Source organism: Talaromyces rugulosus, chromosome V (genome assembly GCF_013368755.1).
Source record: "Talaromyces rugulosus chromosome V, complete sequence".
NCBI classification, from domain to species: domain Eukaryota; kingdom Fungi; phylum Ascomycota; class Eurotiomycetes; order Eurotiales; family Trichocomaceae; genus Talaromyces; species Talaromyces rugulosus.
The window spans coordinates 106199-123639 of NC_049565.1; the positions used below are offsets into that span (position 1 = coordinate 106199).

General features: G+C 44.7%; 7 protein-coding genes across 7 annotated transcripts; 4 read left to right on the forward strand and 3 right to left on the reverse strand.

Moving 5' to 3' along the window:
* Positions 1–761: 761 nt before the first annotated feature.
* On the forward strand, positions 762–1307 carry TRUGW13939_08584 (uncharacterized protein; the record flags this gene model as incomplete). Its single annotated transcript, XM_035491717.1, has 1 exon — positions 762–1307. One exon carries the CDS (start codon positions 762–764, stop codon positions 1305–1307), a length of 546 nt encoding a protein of 181 aa, XP_035347610.1.
* A 417-nt stretch (positions 1308–1724) lies between these two features.
* Positions 1725–3319, reverse strand: TRUGW13939_08585 (uncharacterized protein; the record flags this gene model as incomplete). The annotated part of the gene is made up of 5 exons (XM_035491718.1): positions 1725–1883; positions 2012–2159; positions 2232–2558; positions 2617–3163; positions 3223–3319. The coding sequence occupies 5 exons, from the start codon at positions 3317–3319 to the stop codon at positions 1725–1727; spliced, it is 1278 nt and encodes a 425-aa protein (XP_035347611.1).
* Positions 3320–3774: 455 nt separating this feature from the next.
* On the forward strand, positions 3775–4724 carry TRUGW13939_08586 (uncharacterized protein; the record flags this gene model as incomplete). The annotated part of the gene is made up of 2 exons (XM_035491719.1): positions 3775–3807; positions 3858–4724. The coding sequence occupies 2 exons, from the start codon at positions 3775–3777 to the stop codon at positions 4722–4724; spliced, it is 900 nt and encodes a 299-aa protein (XP_035347612.1).
* A 2392-nt stretch (positions 4725–7116) lies between these two features.
* TRUGW13939_08587 (uncharacterized protein) lies at positions 7117–8840 on the forward strand (the record flags this gene model as incomplete). The annotated part of the gene is made up of 2 exons (XM_035491720.1): positions 7117–7623; positions 7698–8840. 2 exons carry the CDS (start codon positions 7117–7119, stop codon positions 8838–8840), a joined length of 1650 nt encoding a protein of 549 aa, XP_035347613.1.
* Positions 8841–10118: 1278 nt separating this feature from the next.
* Positions 10119–11050, forward strand: TRUGW13939_08588 (uncharacterized protein; the record flags this gene model as incomplete). Its single annotated transcript, XM_035491721.1, has 3 exons — positions 10119–10297; positions 10374–10651; positions 10704–11050. 3 exons carry the CDS (start codon positions 10119–10121, stop codon positions 11048–11050), a joined length of 804 nt encoding a protein of 267 aa, XP_035347614.1.
* Positions 11051–12163: 1113 nt separating this feature from the next.
* On the reverse strand, positions 12164–12561 carry TRUGW13939_08589 (uncharacterized protein; the record flags this gene model as incomplete). Its single annotated transcript, XM_035491722.1, has 2 exons — positions 12164–12385; positions 12478–12561. 2 exons carry the CDS (start codon positions 12559–12561, stop codon positions 12164–12166), a joined length of 306 nt encoding a protein of 101 aa, XP_035347615.1.
* A 1257-nt stretch (positions 12562–13818) lies between these two features.
* TRUGW13939_08590 (uncharacterized protein) lies at positions 13819–15464 on the reverse strand (the record flags this gene model as incomplete). The annotated part of the gene is made up of 3 exons (XM_035491723.1): positions 13819–14148; positions 14210–15134; positions 15319–15464. 3 exons carry the CDS (start codon positions 15462–15464, stop codon positions 13819–13821), a joined length of 1401 nt encoding a protein of 466 aa, XP_035347616.1.
* Positions 15465–17441: the final 1977 nt, after the last annotated feature.

Genomic DNA, 17441 nt, shown 5'->3' on the forward strand with positions numbered 1-17441 from the left:
TACGCCCTTTACTAAGCAAAAGTGCGGCCGAAAAAGATTCAAGATAATGGCATGAGTGAGATATGTATACGTTATTACATCCTTGCATTAGAGAAAATAGCCTTTTACCAATTGATCCGATCAGTCTTTACCAGGAATTTGAACATGCTGGTGGTACCTTCACCATTAAAAAATAAAGCACTAAACTACCTGCAACAAGACGCGAGCCTAGGGCAATAGTAACCAGCTATATAATTTTCCGAGTGGCTTAGCCATCATGCGAATTGATATCATTGTATAGACAAATTCAAGCCATGCTCACTTGCAGCTGCGATCCATAAAACCGTGGTTTGCCCTTTTTTTTGTGGGGACAAAAGGAGATATGGATCGATTTACAACAGGGTCGACACAATAATAACCTCTGCTAAGGGTGTGGGCTGTGTATGAATGCGACACTGGCAGCCGTGATCTGCAGAACCAACACTACCAACACATTTTGATTCTCCTTCCAGAGCTTTCTATTGGACAATCAATATCCAGCACGCCTAGTGAGAATTTCAGCCACAAAATAATGGCAAAACATGCCGCGTTAGGTGGTATTTCGCACTTCCGGCCATTGGTGGAGCACCGATCAATTTTTCCCAGGTATTGTTGCTTAGCATTTCGTAACCAGTGACATATTTAAGGGGCATGGCACTCGAGGTTTAACCACTCTTCACAAATTTAAGGTCAATCGTTCTTTTATTCCTACCACCTTCAGCGACACAAGAAAAACTAGAAAGATGAAGCTCAGTCTCAATACATCGGCCGTCTTGCTTTCGGCCCTCCTACAGGCTGTCTCGGCTTCATCCGCCCACAACCACACCAAGCCGCTCCCCTCTAGCTACTATCACAACAATATGAACGGGTCAGTCGTTGGCTATAACTCCTGTGACGACTGCGGCTGTCCCGACGATGAATACTTTGTGCAGGGCAGCTGCGGTCTGTTCACAGACGAAAACTACAAAGGTCTGCCAGACATTTGGGCGATTTCTGTGCCGGCAGCATGGGCTGAGGAATTCGGCCCTATAGGGAGGGACAATCCGCTTTGTGGATCAGTGATGCATGTGACCGCGCCGAATGGACAGACTGTGAAGGCTGCCATCGCGAACGCAGGGGATGGGTTCATAGGTAAACGGAATTCTGATAAAAGCCCGGAGGATTATGGATATTGGACGGTCTGTTTTGATTTGATTGAGCAATTGGGCGGCGATATTAATACAGGTGATATCGACGTTACATGGACGCTCATTGCGAATGAGACAGTTGGCAATAAGACGTTGTCCTAACTCCAGAGAGACCGTGTGCCGTTAGATCAGTGCTAAGACAGAGACAAAGTACTAAATGACTTTTAATAATTTTCGATATCAATGCCATCATTCATTTATCAATTAGTACTGTTGTTGTTGCTATTGCTGCCAATCACTAGCTATTCATAGCCGACTAAACTCGCATATCACGGCTGGAGCTAGATGGCGAGTAAATACTGTAATCACGAGATATCCGAGGTTTGAACTCTTATTTTCCGCGAGGGAAGCTTTCTTGTACCTAAATCTTGGCAAACAAAAATACGGCATCTTCATGAAAAAGAAGGAGACCGTCTGGAGGAGCTTTCGAAGATTCTAGTTCCCAACATATTGAAAGACACTGGCAAAAAACAAAAATATGATTTCCCGCTAACTCGCCACAGCGGAAATAGTACCATGTCATTGTTGTATGGACTTCAAAATTCGCCGTGTCGTATCCTCATTGAGAAGTTCTAGGTAACGCTCTGTACCGATTTTGTCAGCGAACATACTGCTCAAAACATCTTGCGTAAAGTACCGCAACACAACCACCTTGCGCTCAACATCGTCAAAAAGGCCCTAAGAATCCGTAACCTTCTCAATCCCTCATTTGTTTCAATTCCCATTACTATCCTGTTTGTCACTAGTGCTGCTGCTTTGTACACCGAAAAAACGATAAATAGAGGAAGGCGGTCGAAGTCTATCACCTGGGTACCAATAACAAAAGGCTCAACTGTGTTGGTTACGGTGGTAATGAGGGAGTTGAGAGACGTTATGGCGATTGAATTGCAGGCCGAAGTTACTTCATCAGCGGTAGGAACTTTGGTTCCGTTTTCGTATAAGAGGAGCAGGCCACTGTACCAAGGTCAGCGCCAAAAAACACTCACTCTTACCAAAAGACGAAAAAGAGGGAGTAGATCAACAAACATATTGCTAAGTCCCAAGGCGCCAGAGTATACCTCATGTCCATCTTCAGCTTCTCCCAGTAGAATTGTTTGTAGGTTTTGTGATGTATCCAGCAGCAACATTATCTCGTCCAGTTTAAATATGTGTTCTGCAGTGGAGCCTTTGACTATTACGTGTAGTTTGTCGAGGATAGTAGAGGCTTCAAAGAGACGAGAAATTTGGCAGACAGGGCCTGTCAGGTCTTCTTCGAGCAGGGCAGGGTAGAGTTCTTCCTTGAGGGCTTCATGGAAATTGTTAGTGTGCCAGCGGGAAAATGAAACTCGAGGCTCGGACTCTACTGCTATGTATCTATAATACTGACCAGTTAATTGAATCCGCGTATAATCATACTTCAAGAAGTCCTTACCGGTCTAGAATATGGATTGCACACCAGAGAAATGCGGTCTCTTTTCTCTTTGCTGCATCATCTGAAGAGCGAAAAGATGTCATGTGCGAAATAGGGTCGACGTTAAGCGCATCCGCGGCTCTGGACGCAGCTCCAATGGAGATAGAAGCTGCTGGGTAGAAGCCATGTGCAGCTTCGAACAAAGCCATGCAAGTCCTTGCTTGTACTACCTCGATGGAGTTGATCCCAAATCCTTCGATCAACGATATCCAACTCTTGGCATATGTGTACAAGCATTTAAATGTTGAGGGATTTTCTTTTTGTGAAGCACTAGGTGGAGCGCATGTAAGCATAATAATGCAAAGCGCCAGAATTGTGAAATCGAGGGATGCATCGTTCCAAGATAACGGGAGCTGTCCCTGGAATGCATGTGGGAGAACGGGAAACCAGGGGTGGAGAGATTTGGTATATTCGGAGGCAACATCTTCAGGTGTGATTTGCCCGAGTCGTTCTATAATGGCATCTTTAACATTATTTGGTCCCAAAGTCTCTAACCCGAGGACGGAGTCTGTCCGAGAGGAAGGCGATAGAGCCGGATCGGGCGAGGAAACTTCTAGTACTTCATACCTGCAGGCTTGATGGAGTCTGAGATATGCGAGTTAGCGCTCGGTAATTCATTAAAAATACGGGTTGACCAGATGATCACCTGGAGCAGAGTCCGCATTCAGGGATAGCCCTGTCGCATCGCCTTTTTTGGTGGCGACATCGTATACACGCTTTTTTAGCAACGTCTCCGCGATGAGCAGGAGTCATGGCGGGCGATTAGAAATGAATGGGCTATTACGCGTTTCTCAAAAAGGAAACAATAATAATACAGGAAGTCACCCTGGAGGACTTGGAAGCGGACCCCGGCGGGATTTTCAAAAAGTGTAAATATTTCAATGTTTTGTCAGCGCGGTGTTGCGGGCCCCGGTGCGGACCCATGCGGAATCGGGAGCGGGATATGCGGAATTTGCACATTTCCATGATGTATGCTTCTATTGAAAATCATGTTATGAGACGATATAAAAGGACCGTATTTGCCCGCTAAAATATTGAAACCCACACGTAAAACTATTCTTATCCCATCTCCAAGTCCCCAACTAATCTTTTGAGATACCATTCCCTATTTCAACCGCAATGCCTAAGATTAAAAAGGTCGCGATAGCTGGAGTAAGGACTTCAAAATGAAATGAATGACACGTGGACTGACTTATCTATAGGCATCAGGCGCTCTTGGGCCGCACGTCTTCAAAGCACTTGCTGATGCAGGGTTCGAAGTCACTGTCCTCACGCGTTCCAAGAAACCAGGGGCGTATGACTTGGCTATTGAAGTTCTCGAAGTAGATTTCACTTCCATGGATTCTTTGACCTCTGCACTCAAAGACATTGACGCTGTTGTGTCCACTGTGGGCGGTACAGCCGTCGACGGTCAAACCGTCCTCATTGACGCCGCTGTCGCCGCAGGCGTGAAGCGTTTCATTCCTTCCGACTTTGGAAGTGTCAGTACCAACCCTAAGCTCGACAAGCTTCCATTATATAGCTCTATGGCAAATATTCGAGAGCACCTTCAGAAAAAAGCCGCGGTTGGGGAGCTTAGTTGGACAGTTCTGGCGTGCGGGGCCTTCTTGGAATTCGTGTTAAACATGCCTACAGTAATCGACTTTAAAAACCACACCGCTACTATCCTGGACGATGGGGATAACAGGGTCACCTCGACTTCTATGCCACTAGTCGGGACGGCTATTGCTGCGATCTTGAAAAATTTCGAAGCCACGAAAAACCAAATTTTGCATATATCTGAGGTCATATGGACTCAAAATCAGTTGTTGGGATTTGCAAAAGAGCTACAGCCTGGAATCAAATGGGAGACTAATAAGACACAGACGAGTGTACTTTTGAAGGAGAGTCTGGAGCAAATTGGCGCGGGGGATTTGAGTATGCCGGTTATCTTGAAGCTGTTGAAAGCTACAGCCTTAGCCGGTGATACTTATGGCGGCGCATATGACGTGACGGATAACGAGCTTCTTGGTATCAAGGAATTAACCGCGGACGGCCTGAAAACACTTGTTGCTAGCCACCTCGCATAGAGTGGCACGCTGGAAAATTGGTCAAGTTGAAGCGGAGAAGAGGTACCTATGTTTTCAATAAGACCATAACTACACGATGCGGCTAGATAAGTGGAATTTCCAGTTTAACTACGAGAATATCGGGCATCAAAACACTACCTTCAACTAATTGGCAGCGTAAAAGAAGCATGTACTTTATGTGCGTATGTTGGGTAGACGGCCACCTTGGCCCGGGGCCGAACACAAATCCGCCTTGCCTATATTCGTGATGGAAAAGGCGCTGATGCCAGCGATTATTTAATATTCGCTACGTTCTTTGTGTCCATTTTGCTAGTTACGCAGACCACATGGGCTTTGCTTGATGAGGGCCAGGGCGTGCACCAGTCCAATCTGGTGACCCAACAATTTGTTGTAGTTGCAAAGGTGAGTTCTCATAGCAGTCCTGTCATCTTCGTCTCAGTCACTTTGTTACTTTTTTTAATGTCCATTGAAACATATCTAATGGATTTTGATTAATGTATGTCAACATGTAGAGCCTGTCTGCAACGAAACTTTATGGGGACTGGTCAATACTCTCATGCGCGTCTCGGCGCTTCTACTTTATCTCAAGTTATTTAGGATTATTGAATCCATGCGCCTAGTAACGACCACCGCAATTCTTGCGTCGGGAGCTTTTGGAATTGTCATCATCCTTGCATCGCTTCTCGTGTGCAAACCAGTCTCCGCTGCTTGGGATCCGTCTTCGTGCAACGAGATTCTGTCATATGTCACTCTTGAGGTTTGCGGTTTAGCACTGGACATTATCATAGTCGCATTACCTATAGCTCCAATCTGGACCCTTCCAATGAATGTGAGGGAAAAAATTTGAATTTTTCTGGTACTGTCAGCAGGAGGACTGTGGGTTTTTCGTGAAAAACATCAATATGAAAATCTGGCTGACACAACAGTTCTAGGGTCGTCGTAATAACAGCCTTATGACTGAAAGCCCTACGCCTAGTCGCGTCTACAGACCTTACATATTACAAGGGATATCTAAGCCTCTTGTCAAATAGAGGCACCTTGATTGGTGTAATCGGCTGCTCTGGGCCTGCAATAGAATTTTTAGTATGGTTTCACAGCAACCTAATCAGAGGCACTAGTGCCCAAATCGAACATTTCTACCTTACTGCCGCATCTTGGCTAGTGTTCAAACCTGACCGGTGAAACTTCAGTCACAAGGGATTCTTCGTGATGTCTTCTGGCAAGCATTTCAACCAGCAACAGGCATGCAATCAATTGAAAGACCCATTTCTTCTTTGGAAAAGAATGAGAGAAATGATTCAAGGTGGGCACTCGCTGCCATTTTCTGTGATATATATACTGAGCCACATTTTAAATGCTCAGTTACAAAAGGCTTCACATCGTCTATCACTAACATTTGAAGGGTAGGCACGCTGAAGATTTTCCACTACAGCCTAACGTGGTCTATCCATGTTAACAATTGTTTCTACACACTCACGCTATATCTCTCTTACAGATTCAAACGTGGCAAGATGTCACTGAATAATGCTACATACCGTTCTAAAATAATAGGCACTCGGATTTGTTGAAGAAAGTCTAGAGTTTTGTAGTCTATGGCGAGGCTTTTGTTTGAGTGAATCAATCAGGAAACAAGCACTATTTCGAGCATGTGGGAGCTAATTCTTCGAGTTCATTCCGGAACGTCTCCAGGTGGCATTGCAACATTCAGTCTATGTTTTTCTGAAACATCGTAAAATTATCTGCGATAAGAATGTGAATATATCCAACACCAACTGATGCGGTGCTCGGTCTGGTCAAATCCTGCCATTTGTGGCGACCTGTCAAGTCAGAAAACGTCATACATGCTTCCGTATAATCCTGAGTGTAATCTACCGCTGGTAGGACGTTGCCCGCTTCTTAGACCCGAGGTTTTATTATCGAGGAATTAATTCAAGTTCAACAGAGTCCTGCAGTGGGGCAGGATCGCTGCCCGGCGCGATTTTTCCTCTTTCAGAACAATGGGCAACAAAGTTCCGGGCTCCTCGGCGAGTCGCCGATGCGCTTCCCCGGACTCTGCCCCAGAACTCTCCGCACTTCCCAACGTACCCAGTTCAATTGCCGTTGGGCCAATGATGATCTGCCTATTAAGGATCGTCTCGGCTCTCCTCAAGTGAGCTTCTCTGGATTGCGCAGAGCACTCACCGGAGTCTTCCACTCGTCCAAATGCGGGAAAAGAGGCCCGGGCCAAACCAACGATCCATTAGCAAGGCCGTCATTGCATGGTCGTCATTAACTTCTGGATGCATAAATACAACACTTAAACCCATTTCTGGGCGTTATATAGACATGGCCACGCCAGCCATTCGACTGTTCCTGCATTTCACACTATAAACTACTTGCAAGACCTTAAGCCATGGACCCAAATATCGACTCCCGCAAACCCCCTCGGCCCATCAAAGAGGGACCGTTCGCAGAGCACGACGAAACCGCTGCTGCAATCCAAGGAACTGTCGACCATGTTCTAGATCCAGTCTCGTATGGCCCTGGTGGCCTTCGGGGCATTTACCACTCCCCATATGTTTTCGGAACGGCCCTTTTGGCCTCACTCGGAGGCTTTTCAATGGGATATGACATGGGTGTTATCTCAGTGATTAATACTATGGAGCAGTTCCATGCTGTCTTCCCACGCGCCGAGTCCGGCTTTGGCGAGGGCCTGATGACAGGCATGTTACTGCTGGGCTCCTTTGTAGGGTGTCTCTTCATGCCGTATATGGCAGACAAGATCTCAAGGAAATGGGCTTTGACTGTAGTTGTTGTTATATTTGATATTGGGGCTATTTTACAGACTGCAGCTGTAAACTACGCTATGCTAGTAGTCGGGAGGTTCATTGGGGGCATCGGCGTGGGAACCCTCGCAATGGTATTTCGCCCCTTCAAAGCTAATCAGTTAACCTAAAGGGATGCGCAAATTGCTAATTGTGAGGAAATAATTAGGGTGCGCCTCTTTACATCTCTGAGATAGCGCCTGCCAATATCCGAGGGACTCTATTGGTTCTTGAGTCTGTTGCCATTACACTTGGTGTCGTCGTTGCTTTCTGGATTTCGTTCGCTACAAAATCTATGGTTGGGGAAGTTTCATTTCGACTACCATTTGGCCTGCAGATGGTCACCGCAACAGCTTTGGGTGCTGGCATCCATTTCTTTCCCTATTCGCCTCGATGGCTTGCTCTAGTCAATCGCCTAGACGAGTGCCGTTCTAGCCTCTCCAAGTTACGAGGCCTTCCAGAGACAGACGAGAGAATCAAGGAGGAATATCGTGGAATTGTCTCTGAAATTCAGTTCCAGAAATTCGTGATGCAAAAACGCCACCCCGGTGCGATGGGTATCAAACTGGAAATTGTTTCTTGGTTGGACCTTTTCAGTGACAGAATGTGGAAAAGAACAGCTGTTGCATGCGGTGTAGGGTTCTTTCAACAGTTCTCTGGCATTAACGCATTCATTTATTATGCACCTACTCTCTTCAGCTCCCTCGGCCAATCCTCTGAAAAGTCTCTGATTCTCTCTGGTGTTTTCGACATATTGCAATTTATAGCATCCTTGGTCTGCAGTGTAGCTGTCGATCATGCAGGTCGGCGGTTTCTGGCTATTGCGGGTGGATTCGGTTGTTCCATTGCCTACATAATCATTGCAGTCTTGTCAGGGCTCTACTCCGACGATTGGAGCGCGAACGTATCTGCCGGATGGGCCTGTGTGGCAATGGCATTTATCTTTATTCTTATTTATGGGGTTTCGTACTCCCCTCTCGGATGGGCTTTACCTGCTGAAGTCTACCCAAACACTTCGCGATCAAAGGGCGTTGCATTGGCCACTTGCGTTATTTGGATAAGCGACTTTATTGTTGGCGTAGTCACCCCGACAATGATGAATGACATTGGTTACGGTACGTACATTTTCTTCGGGGCCATGTGCTTCCTGGCTGGTGTCTGGGCGTTCTTCCTTGTACCCGAGACTAGCGGCAAGACTTTGGAAGAGATTGATGAGCTTTTTGGCGACTCAAGTGGCCAAGAGGAAACGCAGATCATCAGGGAAAACATATTGGCAGCTGCTGGTAATGAGAATATTTCGAAGACTGTTTAATTTATAATCATTTTTGGACCTTGAAAGAAACCTGTATTGCCCCATTGTCTCATACCACGATTGGCAGCATACCTATGTAAAACAGTGTTGCTGATTCCAGATAGTGCACCCCCTGAACAGTTTGATATTTCTATGTGACAGTTGAGAACAAATTATGTGCATTAGTTTCAAGATAGTCAATTAATGTTGAAACAGGTAGTAGGATTTGTTTCACAACGGATTTAATGGGGGTAAAAGGCCTCCTCACTCTAAGTGTACCTGTTATTACACCTTATGTTAGTAATCTATCTAGTACACTTACCGCTCTACACCACCACTCTTCAGCCAATAAAGAGTATATACAAAAGGATTAAATTCAACTATTGTGTATTTACCCAAATATTAGGTCCACTATCCAACTAGTTGATAACTGTGGTTTGTCTTGGATCTAAGTAAGGTCTGGCAAGTCATTTGAGATCTTACCAGTAATACAAGATCTATTAGCAGAACAGAAGGTATCTCATATAGTTCACATCAGACTAGATAAAGAGTGACTGCCAATTATAACCATTTTAACAAGGATATTCAATGTCTTGTCTGAATGATATTCGTATTATGGTTTATTTCGTAGTAAGTATGCTCACGCACCACTGACCTGATTTGTAAAAAAAAAAATAACGAATACCCCTCAAAATATCTAGCGCCACAGATTAGTATGCATTTCTCCACCTCTATTCATACACTATAATAATCATATAGCAAGAAGAATTTTGGTAGAGGATCTAGGCTAAAGCCTGTGTGACACATGTCGTTGAGAATATCACGAAACCGTACTACTCCAGGCTGTATCAGGTTATACGAGCAGCTCCGAACGCCAACACAAGGATCTGACTCTTTTCTTCCCAAGGAAAATGGAGAAGAATAAATGTGCAATTTTTTTTTTTCAGTTCTTAAGTTATTTTTGGTCATCTTGGTAGTCTTAGTAAAGCCTTCCTGCAGGACTTTCCGACGATCCACATATCCACCATAATGGCTGCATTATCTTGGATGCTATGGGCTACCGTCATCCTTGTTGGCTATCTCATGTACCGGCAACAGAACCAATAACTGCGTTGCAAACTACCACCAGAACCCAAATCACTCCCAATACTCGGTAACATAAAAGATATCTCTGTTGGAACACCTGAATATCAACTTTGGCCAAAGCAGAAAGACCTTTATGCGGGGATAAGCTCGGTGACAGTTCTGTCTCTTGTGTCGATCCATGAAAAGGAGGTAGTGCATGAGTTGCTAGATCAGATGTCAAACAAAACCTCTGGACGACCCGAGATGATCATGGCGAACAAAGTTTCCGATTACGGGTCCATGTCGTCTGCCAATGTTACAATTCCACACTTCGTCGTTATCGCAGGTATCTTCACCAAGAACCTGGCATCAAGGCAACGGCAGCACAATTTCACGGCATTCAAGAAAGTGAAGTAGGTCGGAATCTTGTGCGGGCCCTAAAAGAGCTTAGAGACGAGTATTCGTGCTGAAAGCAAAGTTAAAATACAGTACTGATTCTGCTACTGTCTTGAGAACGGCTTATGGATACACAATCGAGACCCATACGCCTGATCCTTTAGCTGAATCAGGCGACAAGATGATGATCGAATTCTCAATGGCTGCAGTTCCCATGGCTTGGGCCGTTGACATCATTCCTATCCTACAGTACCTTCCTATCTGCTTTCCTAGTCCAAAGTTTCAGAAGACGGCTCGAATTTGGCGAAAATCCATCCAATCCTCAGCATGTATTCCGTATCGCTTCGTCAAGACCCAGATGGCTACGTCAAGTAACCGTCCGTCATACATTTCAAAGCTCGTACAGCACTAAACGGAAGATAGTAATCACAGGCGTAGCAAAGAAGACGAAGGTTCTATTATCTGGACAGTTGTTAGTCTTTACGGGGTTGCCGCGGACACCAAGTAATCACCCTCACCATATTCACCTTGGCGGTGATCAAATTCAAACATGTGCAGTGCAAGGCTCAAGAAGAAATTTATCGTGTTATGGGAAAAGGCCGCCTGCTGAAGACCGCGAGAAATGGCCATACATCAATGCTTTGGTCAAGGGAATCACAAGATGGTGGTCCATTGCTCCCATGGGGTTCCCTCACACAACAACCGAGGATGTTGAATATAATGGCGTTCATATCCGAAAGGATGCATTCTTGCTACCTGCTGTTTGGTAGTTCATACACGACCCAGATGTGTATGTAGACCCTAAATCATTTGAGCCGAATTGCTTCCTTCAGCCTCGTAGTGAGCCCGATCCGACGACTGAAACTTTTGGCTATAGTCGTAGGATATGCCCTAGACGAAATTTTACCAAGGCCGGTATTTACTAAAACATTATTCAATCGCTGGCTGTGTTCGGTATCACATATATAGTGGGCAATGATGGGAACGACGTTGAGGTAAATGTAAAGCCGAAGTCAGGCGTTCTAAGCTATCCGACCGAGTTTGACTTCCAAATAAAGCCGCGAAATGAGAAACATGTGCACTTGATTAAAGGATTTTTCGTAGGAGTATCCCTGGGAGACGAGCAATCCGATCATCTCGATAGTATGGACGACTTCGAAATAGTGTATTGGCCCGGATGTTGTCAAAATTTCCATATCGTACATTACACGTTTTAGATGAGTTACCGCTTCGCACTTTCGTTGTAGGCATGACTGGTGGTTTGGTCTGAAACCATATGGTACTTGTATTTTTGGAGGTCCGTTTACTGGTTGGGCACTGATTTAAACTGCTATCGAAGAAGGCTCAATATTGCACGTGTACATATGTAGTATGAAGCAATAATATTGACTAATTGTTCTATTTTTACGGTATGCACCGGTCGTAATAGCTTATAAAGTGCTGCTCCACAGCCTGATCAACCGTAGTGGCTTACGTATGTGTAATCCTAGCTATTACAAACCAGAATACTAATGACAACAATTTCTCTGTGGGTGGATCGTTAAATTGGAATCTAAGCTAAGTCAAGTATGGGTACATAGCCAGCAACTACCAACAAAGAACCCAGAGAGTTCTCATATCAGTGCACTGGTACATTAAATCAAAGGAAAAAACTGAAATAGTGAGGGAGCCCCGGCCATATTCCCACAATTTGATATAGGTCGGGAAAATGGAAATCAAAACACCACTAAAAGTGAAAGCTGCCATAAGAAAATATCCACCCACACAGCAGTGTGTAGGGTCTAGAAGTCCAGCACTACTGTCAAATCATCAGCTCATTATAGACACTGGCAACGATATCGATTGTCTAAACTGCGTACCTTAGTCGCTAGATGCTCTCGACCTTAACAACAGGCCAGTGCATCCTTTGTCTTTTGCAGCCTCTTTTTCGCCTTCGAAATGCCATCCTCCACAGCCTTGATATTACTTTCGAAACGATCGGGTTCATATTGGTCCCACGTTTCTATCATGTCGTATTTCTTTTGCTGCTCCTCTGAAAGGGAGATGCTCGGTTTAGGCAGCGGTTTGCCTTTTTCATATTTCCCTATCTGCTCTTTGATCTCTAACTGTTATTCGCAAAAATTAGCAAGACATCCAAGACTGTCAAACATGTGCTAGCTGTTGTTTATAGTAGAAAGGAAATAGCTGCAATACATACAAGTACATCCAGGTTAGCTTCCAAGTCTTCTATCATGGCCTCATCTATCTTCCGATCTAGCAACAGCTGCCGAAGGGGTGCCATAGTTCCTTTCCTTTACGATGCCAGTCAGCCACGTAGAGCAAAAATGCGTAGACTTGATGTTCTTAGCTAGACTGGCCCAACTATGTATTATTCCTCTCGTTAAAAGCGAATCTTCAGTTTGGTGGCTTGTGGTTCTTTTCACGGCTGACAAGAATGATAATTTAACAGAACTGCACGGGGGTTTTGAGGTTGTTTAAATACTATACTTGTGACTCATTATGCTAGAATAATTCAGTCAATAATTCCCGCAGCAAGAAGGAATCCAGTCATACTTCATTGTGTGACTGATTTCCCTTTTCTCTACCAGGCGGTACGAAGCGTCGTCTGTTGCAGTTTGAGTCATCCTTGACGCATCTTGAAATGAGTCAACAAAGTGCTATCATACATATTCTCACCTTTATTTTATTACTTTTTTCACTAGTAACTGTGTAGAATTGATGGACTCTAGTGACAGTATTGACCTACTTCAATATGAGTTACTTATCAGTGCCACCAGTAGTTTCCTGTAATGTAGGGATTATTGATTTACCATTTCAATATTTTGGTCAATTTAATGAACTTAATGTTACTGGAATCCAGTTGTCATTGATATAGTCAACGCCCAGCCACCGCATATTGCAGGAAGCTCCCATGGCAAAAGGACTTTTACTCCCATTGAGGTACCACTTCTAGTACTACCAATGGGGGAAATATTTGGCGTTATTTATAAATAAAATACTGATTAAATCTAGAATCCCAAAATTTACTATTGAATAATATATATATTTAAAATTGTTCTATTGTCTGTGTAACCACGCATAAAGGTATTATTAACATCTTGATAATATTTGTGGAACAATCAATATTGATGGGAAATTCATCCAGTTATATCTGCATAATCCGCCGATTCTTGTTCTTCTTTTATTTTATATAAAATCATCTTGATCAATCACAGAACATACTGGATATGAGAACTAAATAATATCCGAGGTAGCCGTTGTGTCGGCGGTTAAAATGCGGACTTTTGTTAAGATGCTTAGGTCAATACACCGGCTATTAAATTTTACTATGACGTCCAAACATTGTTTGAACATTTATTTATGTGTCTTTTTTCAGCTTTATTCATCATTGTTCATCATTTTCATTTCATATCATGGAAATCAAAAGGTTACTTTCCCGAAATCAACAGGTAGTTGGTTCATGTAGTTTTGAGCCAGAATCTGAATGCATCAAAATCTATTTTAGATTATACATTGCAGCCTAAAATTGGATGGTGCCCTATTCAAACAACCTCAAAGGCTTGAGGTAATGCTTTGCTTCGGGTTTTCTCTTCACAGCGGTTGCAGCTGCTGACACGGCTCTGTCTACCATGTCTTGATCAAGCCCTACGTCTTTTCTTGCGTCCGCTAACATACGAGCATCGGCTTCACCGGAATGGCTTTCGAATATGCGATCCATTTCTTCAAGAGTAGTCCCCTTGGTTTCAGGCAGGTAAAACCATACCCAAACAATTCCACCAGTAAGGAAGACCGCAAAGAAAAGGTATGTTCCCCATTCCCACGCAGCAAACATGGGAGGGACAAAGAAAGCGACGGCGAAGTTGTTTACCTGTATAATCAAAGCGTTAGCTGGACACGATGTGGAGAACAAAGAGGGGCTAGAATCGTACCCAGTTACTAGAGGCCCCTATCGAAGCACCTTTAGCCCGGATAGACACAGGGAAAATCTCAGAGACCAGGGTCCAGGATACCGGTCCCCACGTAGCACCAAATGCACCGACATAGATCCAGATAAAAGCCACGGCTGTCCAGCCGGCGTTTGCATGGTGCTGCCAGTCGTGTTGAAACTTCGCTACGATAATACTGGTAAGTACCATGCACACCCACATAACAATGGATCCGAATAGAAGCATAGGTTTCCGTCCCACTCTGTCAATAATTGCCATTGCCGGGATCGTGCAGACAAAAAACACGACCCCTGTAACGCCTGTAGCAAGCAATGACTGTGTCCCCCCAGTTAGACCTAGACTTACAAACACGTTAGATGCATAGTAAATAATTGAGTCGATACCGCTCCACTGCTGAAAGAACATAACAAACCATGCAATCGCAACGCGCTTAAAGTTGTCCCATGTTCTAAAGATATTCCAATACTGCACCAACTCACGCATCCATACACTTGTCTTTTCGCCGGCCCCGAGCATTGGAAATTTCTTTGCAAAAACTCTTTGTTCGAACAGGTATTCAGCCTTTATCTCTTTGGCTTCAATTTGGATAAGCTCATGATTGATAGGTAACTTGCGGAGATATGCTAGTGTTTTGATAGCCGCCTCCTCACGGCCATGTTTAATGAGCCATCGTGGAGAAAATGGAAGCCACCAGATTCCTAGCGCAAGAATGGCAGCAGGGATTCCTTGAATTATCGATGGGATTCGCCATGCAAGGTCCGATTGTGTATCTCCCGTCCCCCCAATGTTGTTACTTCCATATCCACACCAGAAGGAAAGCATTATTCCAAGGATGGTAGCGAACTGATAAAAGGACACCAGTAGCCCACGAAGCTCAGGAGATGACAGTTCAGCGTTGTATAATGGTCTACATTAGTTAGATCAACAAATTTATCATCTCTTATCAAATACGGGGGACATGCCCGACGCCACTAAATGTGCCAACACCTAAGCCTGTAAAAAACCGACCGGCATATAGCAACTGAGGTTTGTGGTATGCTGCACCACAATAGAGGTAACTTCCCAGAACCACCCAACAGCAGGCTGAGAACATGGTATATTTGCGCGAAAACACTTCGCCAAAGACGCCAGCCGTTAGAGAACCAACGATGCCCCCAAGCTGCAAGATTGAGGTAAGCCATCCCGTTGCACTGGATGATTCAACAACCGTAGGAAAGTTTTCTTTGAAACGGTGCATTACCAGCGACTGGCCCAGCACGCCTTGCTGGTATCCATATTCAAAGCCGCCAAAGCTATCGCCGTTAGGAGCGTTCTTGGCCGTGATCTAGATGGAGAGACTAACGATGCAAAGAATGCGATAACCAATATCTTAGGGTTATGTAAAAGGTTCGCCCATCTATTTTGAAAGGCAATTCTGGTGCGCACGTCTGCTGACGTGAAGGAAGCATTTCCTTCCATTGCCGAGGATCTACCTAAACTTTCGGCCCTCAAGTGCTAGATGCGGCAGGGCTATTGATTTTTTCAACGTGGTACCCAGCTCTAGTCAACTAGTATTTAGCTTGGTATGAACTTCAAGTTTCGGCACTTGGGAAATATATATACATGTCAATTAAATAGCTCTGGCATGGAAACACGCGACCTGTTATGGACATTTTTTTGGCGCTTTAAATTTCTAAGTTTGGACAAGAACCCGTGCCTCTCTTCTCCAAATATCACTTATATCAAGTTATATGTATACAATCAATGGGGTATGCGGGGGACACACCAATGTTAACGCTCAAATCCATAGCACACGCATTTATCCGAATTAGGAAAGCCCAACCGCTTGGTTAACAGCAGTATTATTATCCGTCATTAATCGTTACCAATATTTATGGCTCTTCATACTATATCAAATTAAACTAACGTATACTTATTTGTTTTTCAGTTTAGTCCACATCCTCCAGGTCCTCCATGAAACCGATCATGGATGTTGACCACGAGGTGTCGTTTTAATAACAATTCTTTTATACCTCGTCATTGGGAACCCTCCAGGCCCAGAGCCTGTTACTTGTAAGATTAAATGGTATATTTGGCAAACATACTGCTGTGCTTTGGCGCCGTCCCCGTAAACTTTCTCGCATGCCTCCGGCTGCGACGGGAGATGTATCGTGGCCACCAATCCGTCTCCCTCAGCTGGAATTGTTACGTTCCAGGTTCCAACACCATTAGATGGAGAAAAGGTCACGTCGGTATATTTCAGCCACGTCACATTAAGCGATTTTGAATGTCCCGTATCTTGGTCATAGGAAGCTGTGGCATCCAGAGTGATATTCGACCCTGGACGACCTTCAATCTCATACGGAAGCGTATCGCATGTGCCGTTCAGAGATATTATTGGTGGATGGGAAGTGTTTGCAGATGAATTCGAGTCTTTAGCTGTTAGGGTCCACTGCATGCGAGATGCAAACTCATTCTGATACGCAGGTCGCCATCGCCACACCGTGGCTTGCGTTGTGCTATGTTCATTCCCGTCTTGTCCAACAACCGTGTCTTGTGTATTTGCGTATAACTGCTGGCCAGGCGTGACAGCGGCATATCTGCCGCCCCAGCTCCCATACTCAGGGTGCTCGGGCACATTGAGTCCGTTCTGAAAGGTGAACAATAGCGACGGAGAGTCACCCTCCATTGTGTACTCAACATCTGGGTATAGTCGACCCAGTGGACCGATTTGAATATTTGAAGTAAGCCATGTGTCTGAGACAACGCTCATATCAGGGCCCCCATTGTCATCCAAGGCCATTCCCTCCCACGTCGCTTGCCCGTACTGGTTCCACCCATGGATAGACAGTATATATCTTAAATTCGGGAACTGATTTCGAATCCAGAACCCGGTGTCATCTTGGTCAGATATGGTATATACGCTGAGCTTGGAGATAAAATTATTCAAATACTTTAGCGATCTGCTTTTGCGTGCCGACCACAATGCCTCAGCCAAAGTGTTGGTGCCTCCCCACGCCATAACAAACAGCTTTTCGTCGGAGGCATCGACAGCCTTGATCAGTAATTCTGCACCTTCGGATATCTGGCCCCCATTTTCAAGAGCATCGATCGCAAATGATCCATAGGTTTTTGGGCCGCTCTTAACAAGTGGAAGTAGGAAGCTCGCAGTCGGAAACTGGCCGTCTGTATGGCTTTGCAAGTTAGATCGGACAGTCTCGTAAATGTTTATTAT